General features: G+C 37.2%; 1 protein-coding gene across 3 annotated transcripts in view; it reads right to left on the bottom strand.

The window, feature by feature from the left end:
* LOC137266365 (clathrin interactor 1-like) overlaps positions 1-23,791 on the bottom strand; it is a 47,118-nt gene extending 23,327 nt beyond the window's left edge. For all 3 annotated transcript variants that reach the window (XM_067801854.1, XM_067801855.1, XM_067801856.1), the window contains exons 1-7: positions 23,383-23,791; positions 14,304-14,505; positions 10,653-10,791; positions 8,710-8,844; positions 5,748-5,910; positions 4,481-4,778; positions 377-539 (exon numbers count right to left, since the gene is read on the bottom strand). In XM_067801854.1, coding sequence (XP_067657955.1) covers positions 377-539; positions 4,481-4,778; positions 5,748-5,910; positions 8,710-8,844; positions 10,653-10,791; positions 14,304-14,505; positions 23,383-23,414 — 1,132 coding nt within the window. In that variant the 5' untranslated portion in view covers positions 23,415-23,791. The remainder of the gene's footprint in view (positions 1-376; positions 540-4,480; positions 4,779-5,747; positions 5,911-8,709; positions 8,845-10,652; positions 10,792-14,303; positions 14,506-23,382) is intronic.
* Positions 23,792-25,082: the final 1,291 nt, after the last annotated feature.

Genomic DNA, 25,082 nt, shown 5'->3' with positions numbered 1-25,082 from the left:
AACTACGCTACTCGACCGCCCCTCCTAAGAAAGATCTTCCCAAAGCAGTTAGATTTGTTTGTTGTTTGACACTTCAGTCAGAAACATTCCACCTATATGCCACAATTAAAAAAACCCCAGAATCTTAGGGCTCATAGAATTTCAAACATTTTTCTAATATATGGTATCGTCAATCGGTGAAGTAGACTTTCTTGGTGAATTTTCTGTCAAAGTGAAGCATGGAAAAGCATCGAAAGCAACATCATAGCTTAGCCTGGGGAGTATCGATAAATGACAAGACTCTCACTGGTAGTACAGGTGTTCAGTATTTCTGTTTCCCATGGAAAATAATTATAATGCCCAAAAATAGACCATAGGCAAATAAAGTTTCACCTACATTGAGGTGTTGTTGCTGCCCTGGGGTTAAAATCGTCAAAACTTCCATTAGAATTCGCACACTGGTATCCACTGAAGTCAGCAAAGGAGGGCTCCGATGCCTTCTGTTGAGGTCCCATATCGATAAGACTAGGTGCATTGTCTACATTAGTACTATTTACACTCTGAAAAGAGAAACAGTATGCCAAAATTACTCAAACTCTCTGTCTTCTGTTGAGGTACCACCTCGATAAGACTAGGTGCATTGTCTACATTAGTAGACAATGTCGAGCCTTTTACACTCTGAAAAGAGAAACAGTATGTCAAATTACTCTAACTCGGCCTTCTGTTGAGGTCCCATATCGATAAGACTAAGTAAGACTAGGTGCATTGTCTACGTTAGTACTATTTACACTCTGAATGAAGAATCAGTGCATCAAAATTACTTCCACACTGTATAATTTTTACAACATTTCTTGTACAATCATTAAGATCAATGTTAGTCAGTGAGTGAGTGAGTATGGTTTATTCCAGCAATATCATGGCAGGGGAAACCAGACGTGGGCCAATTGAACCCGGGTCTTCAGAATGGTGAGAGAATGCTTTAACCTCTAGGCTACCCTACTGCCCCTTAAGATTGATGTGCACAATCCTTTTCTTCATCATCTCACGTAAAACATTGAAATGTTTCTTTACGATAAAACAAAATCAATGGCATACCTTATGAGGACACCTGGAAAGAAATATGGGCTTTCATGCGATCCCGTTTTTTTTCCCCCTCAGTATACTTGGGCTTGGATTACAAACAAAACACCGCCCTGCACGTAATTTAGAAGTAGCACATCAACAAAGACCTAACTTTGTGTATTGTCTGAGTTGTTTACTTTATTTCATGTACGATATTATACATAATGCAAGTTTTACATCTATAATCACTGATGTTTTTCCATCGATGTTATTTACGATTATCAATATTTTTTTTAATCTTCTGAACAGTAGTGATACGAAAGTTGAAATTCTCCTTTTCAGACTGTCTTCACTGAACTTTAGGTTTAAAAATCTGAAAAATCATAATAAACAGATCGCAGAATTTATGACTGATTCTTTGGAAGGCAACCAGAAGAATCAAATCTCAAAAATCAATTCAATTAACTAAATGGTACAACCTCCATGATTAGCACAGAAACATAATCTGAGGATTAGGACCAATCATCCATTATTCCATTCAAGACATACATTAATTATCATATCAATGAGTTTTTACTGTGTTGATAAAGGCAGAATGAGGCTCTGTTGTCGTTAGTTACAGATGGCATGGTTAGAAGGCATAAACTACATAGTTCTCTATGACACATTAATCAATACTGCACTTGCCAACCAGTAAATTAAGCCATGAATTTCCGTAGGAGAACTACATTCGTGATTAATCTGAATTATCTATGAATTACCTTCACAAGTAGATGAATCAATATTGCTAAGGGCATAAAAGAGGTCATTGTGCTGCTGTGAGAACTGTCTTTATATTTGCAGCACTATGTAGAACAGGCACCAGAGATATTATCAGCTGTTCAACTGCATCATTAGTAAGAACAGGGCTGTAGGTTTGCTGATATATCTTGAATGCTCAGAGGCTGATCATCAAAGTTTCAACATTTCCTGAGCTGAATGAAACCATCTTTGATATCTCCAGGGCATATGTTCCGATAAGTCTTCTTTATGTATACCCTAGATGCATTAACAGCTTGGCGCGATAATTTTATTACCTCCCTTTGCTGGCTCCGCATTCTCAGAGTCGTTAATCAGATGAGCAGCCATTACAATTGAGCTTGTCAGTGTCAACAAAGACTGCAGTCACAATTATGAAGGTTTGTTCACAGTATGACTCAGAGTTTTGGAGAAATCATACAGACAAATTGACAGGTCTGAAACTTTAAAAAATATATGCAAGAACTCCTTCTGCCTCCTTCAGAGAACCTCTGCATCCTTTGTGTTGGCAAGTTTAATTGCTTAGACAATTTTAATTTGAGAAGTGAAAGTGAGTTGTCATTGGTACACTCAATTTACTAGCGTGGACACCTGATTGGACAATAGCTTTAGAAGCACCCAGGGTACAATGGATATTTATCTGACGCTAGAGATATCATGGATGAGTGGAACAGGCACAAGTGATAATATCACTGATATGATGAGCTGCTCAACTGCACTGCTAGTAAGATCAGGGCGGTAGTTTGGGAACTGTATTTTGACCTGCTCTGAGGTTTGATAAGCTGACCCAAACTGTCTTCACATTTCCAGCACTGAGTGGAACAGGCACTGCAGACATAATCTGTCAATAAACTGCATCACTAAGTCTTTCAACACCAGTCAACCAAAGGCGTATACTGCCATGACACCGAGGTCCCAGAGAGATTGAGGTCACAGATGAAGCCTATGTTTATCAAGGAAAATATCAGCCCATAAATCATTATTACTACTACATATCAAACACCATTAGAAAGGTCTTATCCTACTGTTTATAAATATCTTACCTTTTATCATATTATTCAAGCAATATGACTGCAACTTAAATTAGTTCATATTAACTGAAAATGCAGGTTTACATATTTATGTCAAGATGAACCACGAAGGAAGCGAAAACTGGGGCGATTTTTGTAAATTTGAAACATGTCATGATATCTTTTTCCTTTTTCCTTTATATTTTCATTTTACAAAATCAAAAAATTATTATCAAAAGATTTCTAAAATAGAATGTATGGTTGTATATTTCCCGATACCAGAGGCATTCTGCTCAGTATTATGATACAACAGCTAGAAATGCCTCCATTTTTGATGTTCCATATGAATAATATTCGGCCGAAAGCTGTGAACATCAACAATATCACTGTGCCCTTGCCAAGAGTATTTTCACAATTGTAAGAACTGATTTCACTGGATAAAGATTGGTTTCTAGTGACGCTTTTTTGAAAACCTGTAGATTCAGATGAAAGTTTTGGGTACAAAAATCACCACCACATTATGGAACTTGGAAGCTGCATCAGTTTTATTCATATGTTATAGCACTGAACAGTGTGTCTTCCAGTGTGAAGTTTGAAGCGACGAAAGCGAAGATGTTACTTGAATTACATTACACCATCGCACAATAAACATGGAAAAAAAACAAGTTATGTTTGTTTGACAACATTTATGTCTACGGTTGTTGATTTTATTCATTAATTCATTTGAATTGTTTCACTATATCCTATAAACATTGTTAATTTGCTCATTGAGAACACTGATATGGACCTGTTGCTGAAGCATGTGTGTGAGAAGTTTTTTCAATAACATTATAATTGTAATTCTGTCAATAATCCATGGCCATTTAAAATGTAATATTTGTTGACAGGCATTATGAAGAGTGATAGACTTGATAAATGAATCATATGTTAGTTAGGTTCCTAAAATTATATATCATTTTGATGCAACTACTCCCTGGCTGATATTTTTTGCCTGCAGTATGTGGGGACTGGTGACATCATGGCCGATTTTTCGGCCTACGGCGTTGAAAGGGTTAATAAGATAAGGGCTGTATTTTTTAGACCTACTCACATACTAATATTCCAACTATACAAAATATTCCAGAAATGATAAAATTCCCAATTCGTTTAAATACAGTCTGTCGAAAAGAGGTAGGGAATGGTGAAAATATATAGCGTCGGGCAACTGCTTCTAATTCTCACTTGGAACCTGTTTTGCACAAAACACAACTTTTAATTTCAATACTAACATAAGTTTGATAACAGAAGTTCCAGAAAAACAATGTCATTTTTCATGATAGAGGTTAATGAAAACTCCACTGGTCAAAACACGACTCAAATACATGTAACCAATGAGGTTGCCATTTTAGAACACTAGCTTCATTTCAGTTTACTACTGATATAAGGCCAGTGGCCCAATCTACATTCAGAAAATGGCTAGTAATCCTGAAAATGGCCCATTGTCAATGTTCTCTATTCCAATCACTGCAGGCGAAGTAAAAATTTCTGATTATTTTGATCTTCATCTCCCTATGATGCTAAAGAACTGGAAAAGAAGCTTCAAACAATAGGTATCCTGCAACAGAATGTAAACAACAATTATTCCATCCTACCGCTGAATCTGTATCTTTGCCGAAGGTGCTAGCAGCTCCGAGATCAATTTTCTTTGCTTGTCTTGATCGTCTATTTGTTGTGATTTTTTCTGTACGCGTTGTATGAGTTCTTTCCACTGATGTAAATTCATTTTCATCATCGTCTTTATATTCATAACGATCACGATCTCTGGGTCGATCTCGATCCCTATCACCGTAATCATCATCATGATCCACATCTCTGTCTCTGTTTCTGTCTCTATAGTCGTCGTAGCGACCGACTCTGTCGTCATAGCGACTTCCCCTGTCGTCATCGTCACTGAAAGTAGAATTGTATTTTGTACAACTATGTCATATAATTTAGGGCATGGTAGGGACTGTTCAAAATTTATGGTGAGGGGGTGATGATGATTTTAAGGGGTGATGGAGGGGAGTGTCATCCATTTTGTTCTGAGGAAGTAAGGGGTATGTGCGTGTATGACATTAATTTTGTACATGAAACTACTAAAAGGAAAATTATGGAAGGGTTAAAAAGGGGGACATGGAGCAGTGACTTTGTATGTTAAAGGCAGGGTCACTTACTCTATGCATAATTTTTAGGGTGGGGGGAAAGGGAGAAAGAAGGGGAGCATTCACATTGTAGATGCTTCTCCCAAAAAAGTGATTGAGTGATTGAGTGAGTCTAGTTTTATGACGCACTCAGCAATATTCCAGCAATATTCCAGGTATATGGCAGCAGTCAGTAAATAATCGAGTCTGGACCAGACAATCCAGTGATCAACAAAATCAGCATCGATCTGCACATTTGGGAACCCATGTTAACCAAGTCAGACCACCCAATCAAGTTAGTCACCTCTTAAGACAAACACAGGCGCTTTTTATGGCAAGCATGGCTTGCTGAAGGCCTATTCTACCCCGGGACTTTCATGGGTAAGTGATTGAGTGTGTGGATGAGTGGATGAGTGGATGAGTGAGTGAGTGAGTGTAGTTTTACACCAACTTTCACAATATTCCAACAATAAAAGACACCAGAAACAGTCTATCCACATGTTACTCTTTTGCAGGCATCAAACCCAGGTCACTATCTGACTATCCCATCGCCTGTGAAAACCAATATGTAGAAAGTCTCTGGGCTTCATTCATTTTATTTTGCATTCATAATTTAAGAAACATTTTTCTGTAAAATATGTTCCTTTCCGAGACTGGATGTAAGTCTAACTGAATGTATACAAGTATAAGATACTGAAAGTCAATGATGCCCCTTGGAAAGATGGAGAGGTTGACTTACTAGAAATCTGGCGCCTCTGCGCCTCCTCGCCGACCTGTCACTTTGTTCCATACATCCTTGACTCGGTCCACTGCTTCATTGGCAATGGACTTTTTTCCGCCACCCCAGTCATCGATGTCATCAAGCTTCTTGGTTCGCCTTGGCTCCTCATCGTACCGATCACCTAGATGGGAAGTTAATCTACATTGCAACCTTGTTAATTCACTTTTTAACTTTAGATCTAAGAGATAACTGTGTTCAGGAGCCCTTTGCACGGACACAGATCAACAAACATCCCCATGCTTACTCAAAAACATTAAAATTAGGATGGCAACGATTCAACCAGAGCTCGATCTGATTCGATTTTCCATATTTGACCCTCGCTTCTAGCATTGTTTATTTGAATCTTCACACAAGTGAAAACATACTCTTTAACTCTCAGTACTTACGAAATATATCTCACTGAAAAGTTTCTCAACAATTTTATGAGGAAATCAGGAATGTAGAAATATAACTTTTTCAAACAAATATGATGTTTACACATGAAACACCACTCCTGAATCTTTCACATTAGTTTCCATGTATCTGAAATGCTCCAACTCTTTCAGCTTTAAGTAAATCAGCGTTTAAAGCATGAAATCCATCGTTAGCTTGGCAAATTCTACTAACAAATCTCATTGGATTATTAGCATGGTGTCAACCCAACCAGTCAGATTCACCTTATTCCAGAACTTGAAACTACTCAAGTTGGAGTCAAAATTACATAGTTGCTGTTTTGAAATAATATAAATAAATACTGACTAGAAATAGTGATAATGGTTATACAAAATCGAAAAGATTTGAAAGGGTGTTTGGGTTAATTTCCACTGTACAGAAATCAGATACAATGGTGTGAAAGCTTTATGGTGGTTAACCTCATGTCCTCAGACCTCACTGCATCAGGTATCATGTCAGTATCAAGGATCTCATTTTTAAGAGACTATGCTCATTCATGCCATCAGTTCTTATCAACACCATTATACAGACATTCTAACACACATGCAATACCGACATAATCAGGCTGAACAACTCGAGAAAGCTGTGACTTCTTCACAAACACAAGAAATAATCATTCAGGCATGCATTGACAAACAATACATATTTGAGAAAGATCTAATGATGCACTGTCGCTTCACAAGGTCCTGGTGTGGAAATAACCCACTTCCCGATGTCCCAGTCCAGTGTTGTTTTTTATCCAGTTGGGTAAGCCAATTTATATCACACTGAACACCTGTCCAGTTGACTTCTCAATGCTAATTATGTTGTTTATGTAAAAAATAAACAAGAAAATTGGCCAGCATAGTGGAAATAATTGTCAACACAACTGATGTTACACGGGTCACTAGCAAATTAAAGTTGTTACCACCCCTGAAGGTCAGACATGAATTGTTATTTTGGGTTGTTTTTCTGCCACTTTCAGCAATATTCCAAGAGTATTATCATTGTGGGGGTGGGAGTGGGATGTAGGGATGGTAATGGGCAAGTACTGAGCAGTATAACCCTTGGTAATCTAGCAAGAGTGAGATGCATAATGTTTGAGTTGCTGACATTATGGTGTCTATGGACTTCAATCAGTTATGATAAGTTCACAACTGAGATCAGATACATGAGAAGGTGCTTGGGGTTTTGTTTCTTGCTTAACACCACACTCAGCAATACTCAAGCTGTATGGCGGAAGTCTGTAAATAACTAGTCTGGACCAGGAAAATTTCATGATCAACATCTTGCATATTGATTTCCACAACTGGGATACGATGATATGTGTCTACCAAGTGAGCGAGCCTGACCACTTGATCCTGTTAGTCACCTGTTACAACAACCTTGATCTTGGTGAAGACCAATTCTAACCAGAGTGAGTGAGTGAGTTTAGTTTTACGCCGCACTCAGCATATGGCGGAGGTCTGTAAATAATCGAGTCCGGGCAAGACAATCCGGTGATCAACAACATGAGCATCGATCTGCGCAGTTGGGAACCGATGACATGTGTTAACCAAGTCAGAAATCCTGACCACCCAATCCCTTTAGTCGCTTCTTAAGACAAGCATAGTTGCCGTGTATGGCAAGCAAGGGTTGCTGAAGGCCTATTCTATCTGCTTCTATTCTAAAAAGCTTGTGGAAGTCCATTTCAGTTTTGGTATTCGTCCATGGATTCCATGATGCTTTCTGCAAAGGACACTTTGGTCCAGTTTGTTTTTAATCCTTCGATGCCAAACACTTTGCAGGGTAACAGCGAGTGAGTGAGCTATTAACAATAATCCAGCAATATTGTGGTGGGGACATCAGAAAAGAGCTTCACAAATAGTAGCCACATGGGGAATGGAACCTGTGTCTTTGATGTGATGAGCAAATGCTTTACCCACAAGGCCATTCCAACGCCCCTGGCAGGGTAACACCTAGTCTTGGTTTTTACTCACAATCAGTAATTGACCTATCAACTGCAATCGTAAACTCTACCACAAAACTGACAAGGGCAGGTTAATCAGTGTTCACATTCATGCAGAAACATACGTTTTTCATGCATAAAAATAATAAAGCCACGCAAAAAATATTTTGTGTACGTTTTGGACGCATAGATTCTAATCTACATAATTTCAAAAAGTACCTTAAACAAATAGACAAACAACAAATTTTAACATGATTCAGGATTGTACTGAAAAGTTCACGCTCAAAAGATTTGAACTACATATTCATAATTTCATTTCTGGACGCACTCGTACAAAACCTACCACAATCACTGTTAATAATAAACACATTTTACTCCTTTGGGTATCGAGATGTAGAATACAAAGGTGTTGGCCTTTGCAGAGGTCTATATACACAATTCCTCTTTGTTCCAAGCAGTCCAAGTCAAGTAACCCTTGATTTGTATTGAAACAGGTGTTTCGGAAGGAGAATCATGCTAAGCCATGCTGACTACAATCTAGGCTCACATTACAACACTTACTGTATGAGTTATAACCTGTAGATTCTCCTGACACACCCACAAACTTGTCCTTCGTCTTCTTGGCTTTCTTCCTCTCCTCTCTGATCTTGTCATCATCTTGGATGAAGCCCAACAGGTCCTTGCACTTGTGGCGCACTGACAAAACATGACGAAACTTATGTTAAACACAACGTGGGCCGTTTCTCTAGAAACAGTCGCATAAGAATTCTCAAAGGCGATGAAAAACCACCCATGTAATCAGAGTTCAAACGGTTCACTAACTTACCCCTGCACTCGGCCAAAAAAGTGGTTTTAACAGCCATGCTGCTTTGCGCTCTTAATGCATGCGCTGCGCTCATAATGCATGCACAATGAAAAGGTTTGCGGAGCTTGAAACAGTATGCATGACCGGAGTATGAGGTCGTAATCAGAAGTCTAATCTTGGTTGTGTACACAAGAAAGTAAATAATTTACTCGTTACATAAAAATACATGTTGGTTGTGATGAGCAGAGTTTGTCACAGAGACAACTTGTTGTCTGGGTTTATTGACACCTACATGTCTGCCTGTCTGTCGGGTAATGACAAAATGCAATGCACATCTTCAATCACTGACCACATGCAATTTGAAATTAACACCTATCAGGCTTATAAGTCCCAAGCAAAGAGCCAGCTAAGCGTATCTGTATGACCAGTGGCCAATGAAAAGGCTTTGTTACACTTGAGTTAACATCCACCGGCTATGACTGGATTCGGTGTTGCGGCTGCTTCTTTTCGAGGGAGGTAAATCCAAGTACAAATTATAGCACTTGATTCGCGTTTATACACTTATAATTTTTTTTTTTTCTTAATCAGCAATGCATTTTATATATCAAGAATAAGGGATAACTGTGTTTTAATTACGTTAGACCTTTAACTTTGATAGCAGCCAACAAACCACAAACGTTTTGAGAATAGCTACAGCTTGTTTAGCTTCACCTGAGCTACTCTACATATGCATGATCTGTGATGGCAAATGGCACAAACAGCAGGTCGTGTTAACTGCATTAAATTGGGAGCAGAGAATGTTATTATTGTTGCTGCTTGCTGCCCAAAGCTCGTTTGGGAACATTAAACCATCTGTGTCTTTTTAAACAGAAAATTAGGACTGATGATTTCTTGACACTGTGGTATCAAATGGGCGATCTTTGTACATGTTGAATATCAACTGACAAAGGTGCACCCCTTCACAATAATAGGCCCAACCAGTTGTGACATGGTCATGCAATGCACAAGTATTCACTTGATCAGGTCAAGTTGAACAAGCTGTAGCCAGTAATCTAGATCTACCCAAATAATAACCAACCACTTGTGGATAAAGAGATCCTCCAGTCTAAAGCCATTACTTGACACACAAAGAAAAAAAACAGACTAATGATTAGTCTCTGAATATACTTAAATTCAATAGTAAGAAATTAAAAAAAACCATTTAAATGGGAGAGATGGGAGATTCCAAGCAAATCTAGACTTGATTCATTTAGGGTTTTGACATTGTAGGGAGTGCTAGGCAGTGGTTCAGGGACTGGCAAAGTTGGGATACATCTTAGAAACTTTTGACTTATATCAAAAACAGTCTGTCAGCTCAGAAGCTGATTCCAAGTGCAAGGTAGGCAGCAAATGTCAGGAAAATTCAAAGGACAAAGTTCATCCTATGATACTTATTTCTAGTGTGGAGGCTCTGTGCCAATTTGTCGAGGTGACCTGATCTCACTGCATACTACCCTAATGAAAAGGACCCTCAATTTTACATGACATGCAATGTCAAAATACAAAAGAATTGCGAAAGGCAGAACTTTACCCCAAAATGCAAAAAAACTGAAAACTATAGAAATATTTTCTATTTGTGAATTTAGTGTCCTGGACACTTATTATTTGAAAGTAAACCACTTAATGAGTATATATGCTGCTGTCTTTATTTACTACCCACCATTTAGACCTTGGTCCTTGCCATTTTCGTCGGTGAAAGTGTAGTTTTCCAGTGCCCTCAAGTCGTAGATGTGTTCTCTTGCACTCGTCACCACACGTTCTGAGCCATTCCTCACCAGGTACGTCAACAAAATCAAACTCTGAAAACATCAAACACAAATCTGAGTCATCTCCAGTTTCAACTCCACATGATCTTGTGGTAAATAACATTCAGTATACCACGGTTGCATATCTGCATTCCGTTATGAATAATAAACTGACCCCAATTGGTTACAAATGCTGATTTGCATCTGCCATACAATATCACTGATATCGCAACGACAAACTATGATATAAACAGAAGTCTCATCTTATTATCAACATACAGATCGCCAACATATAATGGAAATATTGCTCAGTGCAGCGTAAAACTGAACTCCCTCCCTCGCCCAACAATTGCAACATAATTCTCACTGAAATAAACCTGCATTCACACTCATGTCAATCATAAATGTGAGAAATATATCACACTCTCATTTTTACCATTAAACTGTTAACATGTAACAATATCCAAGTACTAAAAACAATCATTCATTCAATAATATTTCTAAGTAATATTTCGTTGTACCTTGTTGTTTTAGTTATATTATACAGAAGACATATGCATCAGGAATACAAGCTACTTTAAAAAAATATTTCTTTGTCACATTCAGAGTCTCTATGACAAGAATGCATTTAGCGACATCCTTTGCATTTCATTTCTGTTTCATATTCCATGTCACCTCCAGCAATAAATCAACTACATGTACCTATCCTGATCACTATTGATTAAAGATCATCTCTGATAAGCTCATAAAACGAACAATGTCAGTAAGCTGGTAGAACATTAAGTGCAATCCCTTAAGCATGTTTTAGGACTATCAGCTCTTTTTACATTGTTACAACTGTTACAAGTAGTGATGTAACAATGCATTGAACTATCGACTGATTACAATTGCTTAATCTAACAATTAATTGATGGAAGAGTGAGTGAGTGAATTTAGATTTACGCCGCACTTAGCAATATTCCAGCTGCAAGACGGTGGTCCATACATAACCAAGTCTGGGCCAGACAATTTAGCATGAACATCCATCTGCACAACTGGAACTGACGACATGTGTCAAGGAGGTCAGTGAGCATGATCACCTGATCCTGTTAGTCGCCTCTTATGACAAACATAGTCACCTTTTGTGGCAAGCACGGTTTGCGAAAGACCTATTCTACCCTGAATCTTCACAGGTCAATCCATGGGAGAAAAGAAAAACTACTGATGCATCGATGGTATGTGTGACTATTGATAGTTTTGTAATTGACTTCCGTTGATAAAAGCACTGCACAAAATACAGGAAGTATCAGATTTGCTGACTTTGATTTTGAGTTATCTGCCCCTCTTAGACAAACATGGCACCAAACACGGCATGCTAGTAAGTGATTGAAAGTGTGAATAATAAGTTATGTTTTAACTATTTACTTGAACTGGGTTTCAAGTTTCTTGTCAGACTGACACTACTTGCACTTGTTATTTCATTTAAATTGAAAAAACTACTGCAATAGCTGGTTGCAACAAACTATCACTATCGCAATGGTATGTTGCAACAGATTATTATATTGTAATAATTATTCCCCCCTCAATAGTCACCTGTAGTTACTAGTGGACCTTTACATCAATCGTTTACCAAACAAAGGCCCATCTGGGTCACATAAGACCGAACATATTTCCTGTTGACCATGATAACAACCTCTATTGAGGGGACAGTGCCCTGATGAGGTCAGGTGTCCTGGTGATGTCAGGTGCCACATTATGAGAACAGGGATATAATAAGAATTGTACACTCTACTGCACAATGTACAATCACATATTTCTGCATCACACAAGGTTTTCCAAGTGTATTGCTTCCACTCATTCCTAACATAATGGAAATGACAAAACTATTTTGTGTCCAGTAAAGCCTAGTCAGAACTAGAGCTGGCATAAAATATAGTAGATAGGGAAACATATTAATGACTAAAGGAAATTTGTCATCGATGATACTGCACATACACTATTGTGAAAAATATTTGTTATAATTTACTCACACAATACCCAAAGGTTTTGATTCATAGGCAGCTTGTAAATATTATTCAGGACAGTGTTTTGTAGGTCATCCAAGCCGAAACGTATCATTATTTACCAATATATTGAAAGATGATTTCTTTCAATTTTTTCTTTTCTCAGATATAGTCCAGTTACTTCTCCAATTTTTATCGGCAATTGATTTCTATCCACTTAACGATTATTGATCTCTTTGATTGACATAGATAAGCAGCCCTAGATGTAGGGAGGGATAATGTGTTGAAAGTAAGAGTTTTGTGCACATGATCTATCTTCACTGTGAAGAACAAGGAGCAACAATAAGTCAGATGGTTCTAATTCAGCTTTTAACAGTATTCCAGTTATAACTGGCTATCAAGGCTATCAACAAGTTGGCTATCAATGGGAGGAAATGCCAAAGTGATGGATACAAGGTTTTATGTGACATGCAAATGTGTATATAGTCCAGAATGACAGAGAAAATTACTTCAGAAGGATGTACAAAAATATTCACTACAAACACAACAGATACATGTCTTTGATAAGTGTTTGAGTAGCCACGTGCATCGTTTCACCCATCAGTCCATATTATTAATGATTCAGTCATCCCAGGCTCTATCAAAACATGCAGTTCTCCACACTGTTGCTCTATTGTATTGCCTGCAAGGACTCTTAACACCACTTATTAGCAGTCACTTGGACGCCCAATTCAGATGTTTCTGGTCTGCCCATGGGCAAACACGTCTAAAATATCTGGGCCACCACATTTCCACATCACATTTATGACACAAGGTAAAGTACACCAGTCAAATGCAGTGATACATGGCAAATTTGTCTGAATTGTCAGTCTCTTTGAATGAGAGTAAAGAGTTTTTTGGTGTGTATTTCTTGTCACAAAGCAGAAATAAAATCTGTCAGGGAAGAGTTCAACTGGTTTAATTTTTGTGCATTCTCAAAATAATTATGAACATATGTGACATGCTATTCCGCTTCAAAGCATTCTGTCTGCCAATACAAACATTTATTGACTTCCAGGTACATTGTTGTCAGGGTTATTGTGAAATGCACAACTAATTATTCAGTCAAGCTACAGAAAATTTGTTTTATGTACTTCACTACCCTTGGCCCAATGTATATATGCATTTAACATGCCTCTGGACTGGCACTCTAGATAATATAATGTCCATTTATTTGTGTACCTGTAGGCAGTAACATAGAAAGTCTTCACTGACTTGTAGTGGTTACGGTTTATACCACATTTAGCAATGTTCCAGCAATATCATGGCAGGGGGACACCAGAAATGGGCTTTGCACATTGTGCTCATGTGGGGAATCGAACCCAGGTCTTCAGTGTGCCGAGAAAATGCTTTAACCACTAGGCTTTTCACTGACTTTAAATTCTAAACTTGGGGCAAACTGAAATCGAATAAAACTGATTAATATTTATACACAGAAAACATGCTGAAGTAGGACTAGCTACAAACTTTCAGAACTAGCAAAATAGGCTCTCTAACTGGTCTAGCTTTGAAGATAATCAAATTCGTGTAGCTGACAACCAATACCTTGTAGACCCGGCGCCAGTTTTTCTTGTTGTCATGCAACATCCTCTTCCACAGCATCCCCATCACCTCCGGGAAGTGCTCATAAGTGAATGTGTACTGGGCGACCTCATTCATTAAGGAGCCATGGGGACCCCATGCGTCATCATTGGTGGCTTCACGAACCTTAGCCTCCACTTCGCTGTAGTTCATCACAACATTGGTGCTGAAACACAAAGGCAGTGTTAAAACAAGTCTCTCTTGAGGACAAATACATCAAGTCTGATTAGAAATAAAAACTGTACTGAAGATTAAACACCTTCTACTTAACCAGAACCATAAACTGATGAGGATGTCAATAGTTCAAATTACACCTTGACCTCTTGCAGTGTTTGCATGAAAGTGTTGCAGTTAGGTATTAAACCCAGCAGGGATCTATTGAGCATGGTTTGTTTTAACCTAATTTAATCAACTTGCACATGGTGTAACCTTGAGTTATAACATTATGTGACCAGAAAAAAGGTTGCACAATGTAAGCTTATATATACTGCATGGATTTTCGTACTGATGATTAAGAAAACATTTTAACAACAATATCCTGAGTTTGCTATGATCATTTTATCTATTTACTGATATTTCATGTCATTCAGTTTTTCTCCATTCCTTAATTAGAGTGACTAACAGGATTGGGTGGTCAGGCTCACTGAATTGTATCCCAATTGCATAGGTCCCTGCTCGTACTGTTGATCACCAGATTGTCTGGCCTCCGATTCAATTACATACAGACCACTACATTGTACAACAAACACACACTGCTAAGTGAGGTCCTCATCAATCTCTTTCCCAACTAATATCTATTAATGATTTTTGAACAGAAAATTTTTTGACATGCACAGATATAACGTGCACCAGTGGAAGATCTAAACAGTTAAGCCAAGTCCTGGAAAGGATTTCCAAACAAGTGCCCTTGGAATGCATATTACACCAAAGTCAATTCCACCACCACCAACACCTTCCCCCTCCAAACATTTAGCAGAACATTGGGACAGTTTTATGACAGCTTTTCTCAAAACTGCAGGCAAATAACTGCAGAACAAAGCTTAAAGCTTTTTCCACTGTGTAAGTTTTACATCAGTGAAATACAAATACAGCAAAATATTTAAATGCACTGTGTGTAAGTTGGAAATAAATAGCAATTGTATTTTGATGGTTCAGGTTGCACTACTTCAAGTTCTAAATGCTTCCATGAGCCCTGGAATTTACTGGTGAAAAGAAAAATACAAATGACCCCATTATGAACATAACTAGACTTGGGAAATGACTAATTCCAGTTGGAACTGCCATTGACGTTTGTTATTGAGTTGCAGCGGAAATTAGTCTAGAAGCAGACGTACTGTGGTACTCCTAGCACAGTCAAAAACTATTCACACAGTGAGTGAGAGTTTATTATATGTTCCAGCTATATGGTGGTGGTTTGTAAATAATCAAGTCTGGACCCAACAGTCCAATGATCAACAGCATGAACATTTGCACGATTGGGAATCAATGACATGTCAACCAAGTCAGCAAGTCTGACCACCCGATTTCGCTAGTCACCTCTTACAACAAGCAAAGTCACCTTTTGGGTCAAGCATGGGTTGCTAAAGACCTATTTAACCTGGCTCTTCAAGGGTCATTTTCTTACAGAAGAAGCCATAAGAGGACAACAGCATAAGACTAACCTCAGTTCATGAGAAAATCTCTAGAATAAACATGCAAAATTTCATTTAAGCAACATAAACATTTCCAGGCAAAACCTGTTCCCATTGCAGCTACTATGTATCCTAGTGAAATAATAATGAAAATGGATCTAGGGCTTTAACACCGGAACATTTTTGTTTTTTCATACCAACAATTTGTTTAGCTCAGTTTTATATGCACGCATGTAACCTTTCATGTAGTTTCTGGAAATCTATGCAGGTTAAAAACAGGATGCCCAAACTCTTGTGCCTGGGAGTGATACAAATGCAAGGTTTCACAATAAATTATTTAACGCTTTTCACAGTTATGCTCTTTAATCAAAACACAAGAGACTAATTGATGACAGCACTCACTTCTATATCCTCATGAATCCATTGAAGGGTACACTTTTGGTGTTTCTTTTCACAAAAATATTTTATGACATCATTTCTTACAATGCTATTCCACATCCCTTTCCACTAAATCAAAATTCTGATATTTCTTTTAATGCACTATCTTATTAATAAAATTAATGAAAATATATATCAGTGTCTTGAGAGACTGAAATTATGAAAAATAAGTAAACTAAACTTGCAATGAACTGCTTGTTACATGGACCAAATAACCAGTGATCAAAAGCATGAGTACATATTGGGATACAATGGCAGGAGTCTAAGCCTCACCATCTGATCCTGTTTGTCGCCTCTTATGACAAACACTTCTTACTGAAGACCAGTTCTAAAAGGAATCTTCATGGATTGATATTTAATAATAGTTTTCCCATTGATTATATATCTGATTATTGACATTTTAAGCCAACCTTATTAATTCATGACTTGCCAGGAGGTGGTTAAGAGGTGGGTTTACTAATGAATGATTGTCACATGATACACAAAGGATGAACTTTTCACATCAACATTCATCAGTGTGATCTGTTTGCAGGTATGTTTCTTTTGCATATAAGTAACATTCCAAATGCTAAACTAACGCTTTGTTTCTGAATATATTATTAGGACTGTAACTAATAAACCCATTTAAATTGAAAAGGAGGCCCTGGGCGACCAGAGATTCAGAACCTGCAAAATATGGACTTGCTTCATTTAGGGCTTTAGCACTGCGGAGAGACTAGACTGTAAGGGAAAATAATATGGTTCAGGGACTTTGAGACAGATTATCCAAATGCCGGAAACTGGCTATACAGAATTGCCTCAATAAATCTACTATAAGGCAAATATGATACATGACACAAATCCTGGGTACCGAATATGAATATTTGGTAATGAATTCAACAACAAGGCAGTAGATTTACCATAAATTATATTCAGTGTAACAATAACAAAATATATTCTTGTCACATTTTGAACAGTGAGCAGAGCTGTCAAACTTAATATATAACAGCACTGACTTATTCAGAATGGCTTGGACACACACCATTTTGAATTCATGAATATCTAATCCTTGTGATCATGAAAAGCAGATTGAATTCATGAAGGTATATGTTTTATATTCAATACTCAAGTTAACTGTAATAGCCTGGTTTTATCCCCCGAGCATGTAACTCAAAAACCGTTCAATATTTTTAGACCAAAATTGATTGATATAATAATCTCAACCTATGGTTGTGCCTTTTGCTATTTACAGAGTTTGGGCATTTTTATTTGTTTTGTTTTTCCATGGAATGTTTTGGTCTTAGTCTAATGGCAGAGTGGGCTTCGCTTTCGCAGCATAACTGAAAACTGTTCAATATTTTTCTGCAAAACTTGGTAGATATATCAGTCAGAACCTATAGTGGTGCTTCTTGCTATTTACAGGATTTTGTGATTTATTATTTCCTCGATTTCCATGGAAATGTTTTGACTTAGTCAAAAAATGGAGGGATAACAAATGCGACATGACTGAGTTCTGTCTAGAAGAAACATTTGAGTTTCACACTCGGGAAGAGGTTCTAGTTTTCACGATGCATCTGGAAATTACCGAGATCTTGCGCATGATCACTTTTGAAACAAGGTCGCTGATTGCACTACTAAATCTGATTGCCACCAATCACGAGTCTTGAACACTTGCACCATGAAAGGGTTGTGTTAGAACAGAAATTACTTAGGAAGATATGACAAGTAACCATTGTGATGAGAGAATGCAGGAATATCTGCTAATGCAGGGATTGGGAAAGGCAGGGGCCATGTGCCATTTTGCACATTAGAACATAAAATGGCACATTAAAATTTTGAAGTTTACTATTTATACAAGTGCAGTGGCTCATTCTAAGTTCAGAAAATGGCGGATAATCCTGAAAAAGGCCATTGTCAAAGGTTTTGTGATTGGCTTGGATCACTTGTAAGCCATGCAATAGGCTTGAATCAGAGTTAATCATTTTCTAGTTGATATCTGGCAAAAAATACAAAGTGTTTTGTCATCTGTTTTTATCCCAAAATGAAGTCATGATTTTCTGTGAATCAGTAAAAACTACAGTCTGTCTCGTAGTCCCCCAAACCACAGTATTTTCCCTTGTGCCCAACCCTTTCTGCAATACTAGAGCCCTTGCTTATGAAACAAGTCTTTTGTTTCCTCAGATTCAGGTTCTACATCTCCAATAACACCAGCGATCCTGTAAAATTTAAAGTGAATTATTTGTTACAATTATTTTAATTTATTTATTCTGGGAATATGCTTTAGACAATAAAACACAAGAACAAAATCCTTTAAAAAGTCATCAGATCAAATTTGTGATTACATATGGGGTGGTGGGGTAACCCAGCCGTTAAAGTGTTCGCTCATAACGTAAGGACACAGACTCAATTCCCCATATGGGTACAAAGTGTGCAGTCTGTTTCTGATGCCCGTCACCATGATGTTGCTGAAATATTGTTAAAATTAACATAAAACCAAACTCACTCACTTACTCATTACAATATATCATGTCAGATTTAGAGACTAGCTTCAAGTGATTGAAATATTTAAAGATTGATCTATCATCACCAATGACAGTTGTGTATCATATCATAAAGCACTACTTGGAGAGCAAGTAGTCAAAACTCCTTCCACTGTTTCACTACATACAATAAGTATCAACCATGAGTTGTATATTTCTTGTGAGTGATATCAACACTATTCACAACCTCACTAAGGAAGGTAATAAAATTTACAAGCATTAAAATATCTACCCAGGTATAAATAATGATAATTCCTGTATATTTCTAAACATTTTTACACATCTTGGCATTTTTTATCAGTACCTTTCCACCTAATATATAGAATGCCCTTTCTTGCCCCTCTTTGGACGGGATCATTTGGGCATTTATGTTAATCTACATTTCCTGGCTATATTTACAGCTAACTACTTACAAACCCCAACTATACTACCCAACAAAAGTTTAGACTCACTAGTCAAAATGTAACCATTTACTTCAGTCAATTGTTTTAAAGGAGATTTTGTAAAATATTCCATTCTGTTTACATGCACTGAAGAATTGTAAAACAAATTCGTACCATTGAAAAGATTATTGTCATGAGTTCAATGAATGATGAAAGTCAGTGAACATTGACAAATTCTTTATAAAATTTTACACCAAAATGCAGCTGTTCCCATGCATGATATTTGCATGCTTTTCTTAGCAATGTGATGCATGATCCTCACGCAATTCATCTGCGTAAAGATTGCAGTTTGTTTCCTGAAATTAGTGGAGAAATTCACTTTTAAAGCATCCATACTAAACACCAAATGTTTTAAGATCAAAATTAGTAGTTTGACCATAAAATTAGTTGTCAACTAAATACCTCAAATCATGATGGATTCTGACAGAGATAAGACACTAATCAAGAGTGAAACTCAGGGGTTCAAAAATCACATCGCCCGACGCCCGGGACAAGTCAGTTTTCATTTCGGGCAATCAGATAATGGTATCTTACTTGTCCGTGGACTACCAGATAATTTCCACTTATGGTTTCAAACTGCAAATACTCTTGGATTTAATTTCATATCTGCTCATAATGAAGTTATTAAAGTTTGCTGTAATTATGAAGTAAAGGTAGTAGAGAGTGAAATTATCACTCTTCAATAAATAGGCCAGTAAACATTAACATCACACATTGTGTCATAAAATCAGGGCAAGTGGAAAATTCGTCAGGACAAGTTACTTTCTTGAAGTCACTTGCCCTGTGCCAAGTGGCTTTTCAACATATTTTTGAACCCCTGGAAACTTGATTTCCACATACTAGTACCCGCATACACAGATTTCCAAATTATTTGCATTACATATATTTTTATCTCTTTTTGGAGAAATTCTATTTAACTGACGATGGAAAGATAATTTTTTGTCTATATGTCCGACAATTATTGAATTTTCATCATATTTTGTAGAATATCAAGTGCAGTTGAACTGGTGTAGTTTGAGGTTAAAATTTGTAGCAACTACAATGAAAATTGTAGAGGTTGGCAACTATGCATAAACCACACCTTTTCTTCCCTGTTCTTTGCAAGGTATTTAGATCAGCAGCTGGTTTCAAGCTTTAAAATTATAACAGAATATAATAAAAAGGAGCCTGGAGACTTTCTTCATACTTGAAACTGTGGTAATCTAGACTTGTCATACATTTTAAACTTGAAATGCATGGGCTGCATTGGATATATCTGTTTCAGGGTGTGTACAACAGACAGCAATTTATTGTGTAGTGTGTTTTATTACTGATTATATCAGTCACTGGATTGCTTGGCCCAGCTACCTTACCAATTGTCACAACACAAGAGAATTATTAAACATTACACAAAAAGCAAAACATGATCAAAATGAACCCTTCTACTTTCTGGTACATCTTGTGGCATTTGTCTTGTGGATAAGCTTCCAATACTTTCATTTTCAGTTTCTGGATACACAGGTAGTCATGATGAGTGATGAATGTCATAACAAGTAGGTCACCGAAGGACAGTGAGTAATATCAGCATCAGATCTGCTGTCCTGGCCACAACCATTAAACATGTGATGCACACATATGTAACAGCCCACAGGGCCACATTCATATCAGTGTAACAATAAGCCTGAGGGTGCAGGCTGGAGATCCTTCATCACGCAAACAAGTCTTACTACAGAGGCAAGGACGAATCACTTCATTCACTGATAACAATAAGAGATGTTCACTGCAGGACAAAAGTTGGTGAAAGGATGTAATTGCTACCTGTAAGCTTGTGTCAGTGTGACCTATGCTACAGACATTCCATGGGGTAGAAGAAGTTTAGATCGTTTACTGGGTGACCTTCAGTCCTTAGATATGTCACTATGGGAGATGGAATGTTTCTGTTAAAGTTATAACCCTTTCCATCATTACTTATTTATTTATTTATTTATTTATTTATTTATTTATTTATTTATTTATTTATTTTGATCATTTATCTATTTCTTTCTATATTACCTACCTACCTACCTATCTATCAAGCAGGCACTACGGCTGTCACTTTAGTACAGGCACTGTCACAACTACTCAAAATCAGCTTCAAAATTTTTAATTCTCAACAATTTATCAAGTCAAAGAGTCTATGATATTGCCTGAACACTTAAAGACTGAGACTGCGGGAATATCTACACTATAATTCTGCTGTAGATAGCTCAAGGGTCCCACTTAACAAATGCTTAACTGGAACACTGTACACACATAGAGATTATGCATAACAATACTTTGCACTAGACTGCAGGAACATACAAGTTGACCTTTAAACCACCAAACAGCCCATAACACACAGGGTTCAACCCTAAAACACTTGAAATTGGACTATCCTTCAATACACCTTACCATCAGACAAAAATGTTCACACTAGTGACTACCAACTTCATTTAGTGTCATTCCACTATGAAATACGTCTTTAGCATGATTAGGTGGTCAACCCATGTGTCTTAATGTGAAAAAATCCAGGAAGTGGCTTTTGACATTAGGGATTGCCCTCATACAGAAATCTTACATATTTGATGCAGTCTGTATTGAACCTATTTAATTTATGTGTGCAAACTCATAGGTACACACAGGACAGGGAATCAAGATCACTCATCTATATGAAGCTGAAGAAACCCCTGAGATATTAACAATCCAGAAAACTGATTGGTACAGTATGCTTACCTAATAATCATCTTATAATAAAAAGAGAATCTATTTGAAACTTACGCTAAGAACTATGTCAGGGCTAGAAATTTAAGTGTTTTGGGTGCAAACTCTCAAGAGGTTGCCAAAACTTTGTCACTGTGAGAACACTGTGGATTCAGTACCACAATGTAGTGCCCCATGATGCTTGTCTAATAGTCACTCCAGTTCCATTTATATTTGGAATAATTGTACACGATATCACAAGCAATATCAGATAAAGGATCATGATATAATGCTAATGCTACAGTATACTTTAACACACATTCCATGACAAACCTAAATCAAATAGCTTCTTATCAGGGAAATATGTTTCAGGAATTCTAGTTTTCGCTTGTTTACTATCATGAAAATATTCTCAAGAACATTGATGAATAGCATAATTTGTGTACTTTTCAAAAACTGTCCACTCCTTTCTGTAATAACAATAATGCTAAAAACCAACGGCAACAGTAGTTTTGATAAACAAAAACATGTAGGTTTGTAGGTCTGAATATCAGCCATGGGTCAGAGATAATGGATACTTATATATATATATGTCACTAATAATATTGACAGTGCTCATAGAAAGGATATCATCTGTTCACAAGATGATAATTCTTATTGGTTTGTTTCAATAAGACAATCAGTCCATACTTACAATGATTTTAAGAATTTGTCAATAACAACAAAAAACTGTTTTGAAACTCCAAATGTTTGAACATGAACACAAAACAACTTGGGTATTAATGTTTCTGTGTATGTTATGACACACGTAAACATGAAGACTCGTGGTGCATGAATCGAAACAGTGCATTGGAAACAGCTTGTCAACCGAATGGCTCTCTCGCGACATGATGCTGAAATGTTTACAAATGGTCAAGGTGCACAACTGCTTGATTTGCATCTTAATGTTTCAGAACAGGTTTCGAGAAATAACGAGGGGATAACAGACACAGCCCCTTGCTGAAATTGTGACAATTAATATGGGTCAGTTTGACAGATGCTCGGTTTTACCTAAAGTGCCCCTCCCCTCTCTAAAAACTGTCAAATAATTGATTTGGCGTTCGATCAGACATACGATTATTCAGCAGCGATTTATAAGAAGGGTAAAAAGGAGAACATCTTATTGCAAATGTGTATTTTGCTGACAAGGGTGACACGTCGGTCTCACATATGCTACGTGGACCCCCTATGAGGTCATCAACGCCATGATACAAATTTGGGATACCGGTTGACAACCATCAACACCTTGCGGAAAAATAATACGATATATACTTACACCTTGTCTGTTAGTTCACGAATCTTCCACATTTTGGTTGGTCGATATCAGTGGACCAAAATCTCCAGCCAAAAGGGATGGATTTCTGTTAACAACCCCGATGATAGTGGATTTTTCAGATGTATTATTTTGCCGGAAATAACCTAACCAACAAGATGGCGTTGTCACGTGATCTGTTCAACCTTCACCTTGAGAACATCAGACCCGCAAGCGCTTCACCCTCGAGAGTCCTCTTACAAAATGAACCCAATGTCTCACAGTCACACAAATATGCGACTGTTATTAATGTGACGTGACATTAGATATCGTTATCCAACAACAATTAATCAACTGTTGTCTCTAACCACTGTGACATTCCCACACTTTGCCTGCGTCTTGTGAAAGTATTGGATTTCCCAATATTATTATTAAAGATATTTGTGGTTTGATAGTCTAAATAGACAACATATTTTAAATTCCCGGTGAAAAACCGACTCTCATGGATACTGGGGATATCGTGGTTCTAGGAAGAAGTTATTCGATGTATTCAGTTTGTAAAGGCCACCTTGGTTAAATTAACAACTGGTATATATCGCCAAATCTGTTTACAAGACTTAATTAGTACACGCAAGATATATGTCAGGTAAAATCTTTACATCAATATTATTATTTAGAATCTACAAGTAATACACCTTGTCCTTAATCTGGGTCAAAATTGTTTGTTTTTAGAATTTATTAGGTTCTGGTGCTTTTGTTGTAAACCAACGCGTCATTAATGTTCTTTGTCATGATTAATTAACAGCTATAGTTATTAATGGGGTTTAAGAATTATGTTGTTCAACACCTTGCCATCATTTATAAACAATTATTTGTTTTCAGTTTCGGTCACCTCAAGAAATAACTGCAGAATACAGTGTAATATTTGTATTAAGAATACAATACAAAATTACAAATATTACAAATTCTTTGTATAGAAACTAACACGACATATTTATGCCGTCGTGTATCGCTGAACATTTACTATGCAGTGTTTAACATTATCGAAGACGATAATACTTATAATTAAGGTCATAAATAATTCTTAAAGACCACACCCTTGGGTTAATACCAGTACGAGCAGATTATACATGTTTTAAATGTCAGCACTATTTATACTATATGTCATGTACGTGTATTTATAATACACATTCACTCGGATCAGTTATTGATTTTTGTATGTATGTATGTATGTATGTATGTATGTATGTATGTATGTATGTATGTATGTATGTATGTATGTATGTATGTATGTATGTATGTATGTATGTATGTATGTATGTATGTATGGGTGTGTGCGTGCGTGCGTGCGTGTGTTTGTAGACATAGGTAGGTAGTTACTACATACGTATGCATATACGTATATCTGTGTGCGTGCGTGTATATGTGCATGCGTTCATGCGTGCGTGGGCTTATATATACATACGTATATGTATTACACACTTAATTACCGAGGAGGGTCGTGTTGACAGTATCTGTATAACAGGCATATATGTCGAACCGAATGAGTATGGTTTTAGTAATATTCAAGCAATTTGGCGAGGGACACCAGGAATGGGCTTTCTGCCTCATACCTATGTGAGAATCGAACCTAGGCCTTCAGCGTGACTCGCGGACACTTTAACCATTCGGCTACCCAAGCGCCGCCTTATATACTGCAACAAGTGGACCGCCCCAGAATACTG

This window comes from Haliotis asinina, chromosome 15 (genome assembly GCF_037392515.1).
Source record: "Haliotis asinina isolate JCU_RB_2024 chromosome 15, JCU_Hal_asi_v2, whole genome shotgun sequence".
NCBI lineage: Eukaryota > Metazoa > Mollusca > Gastropoda > Lepetellida > Haliotidae > Haliotis > Haliotis asinina.
This window is presented reverse-complemented; position numbering and strand designations above follow the sequence as displayed.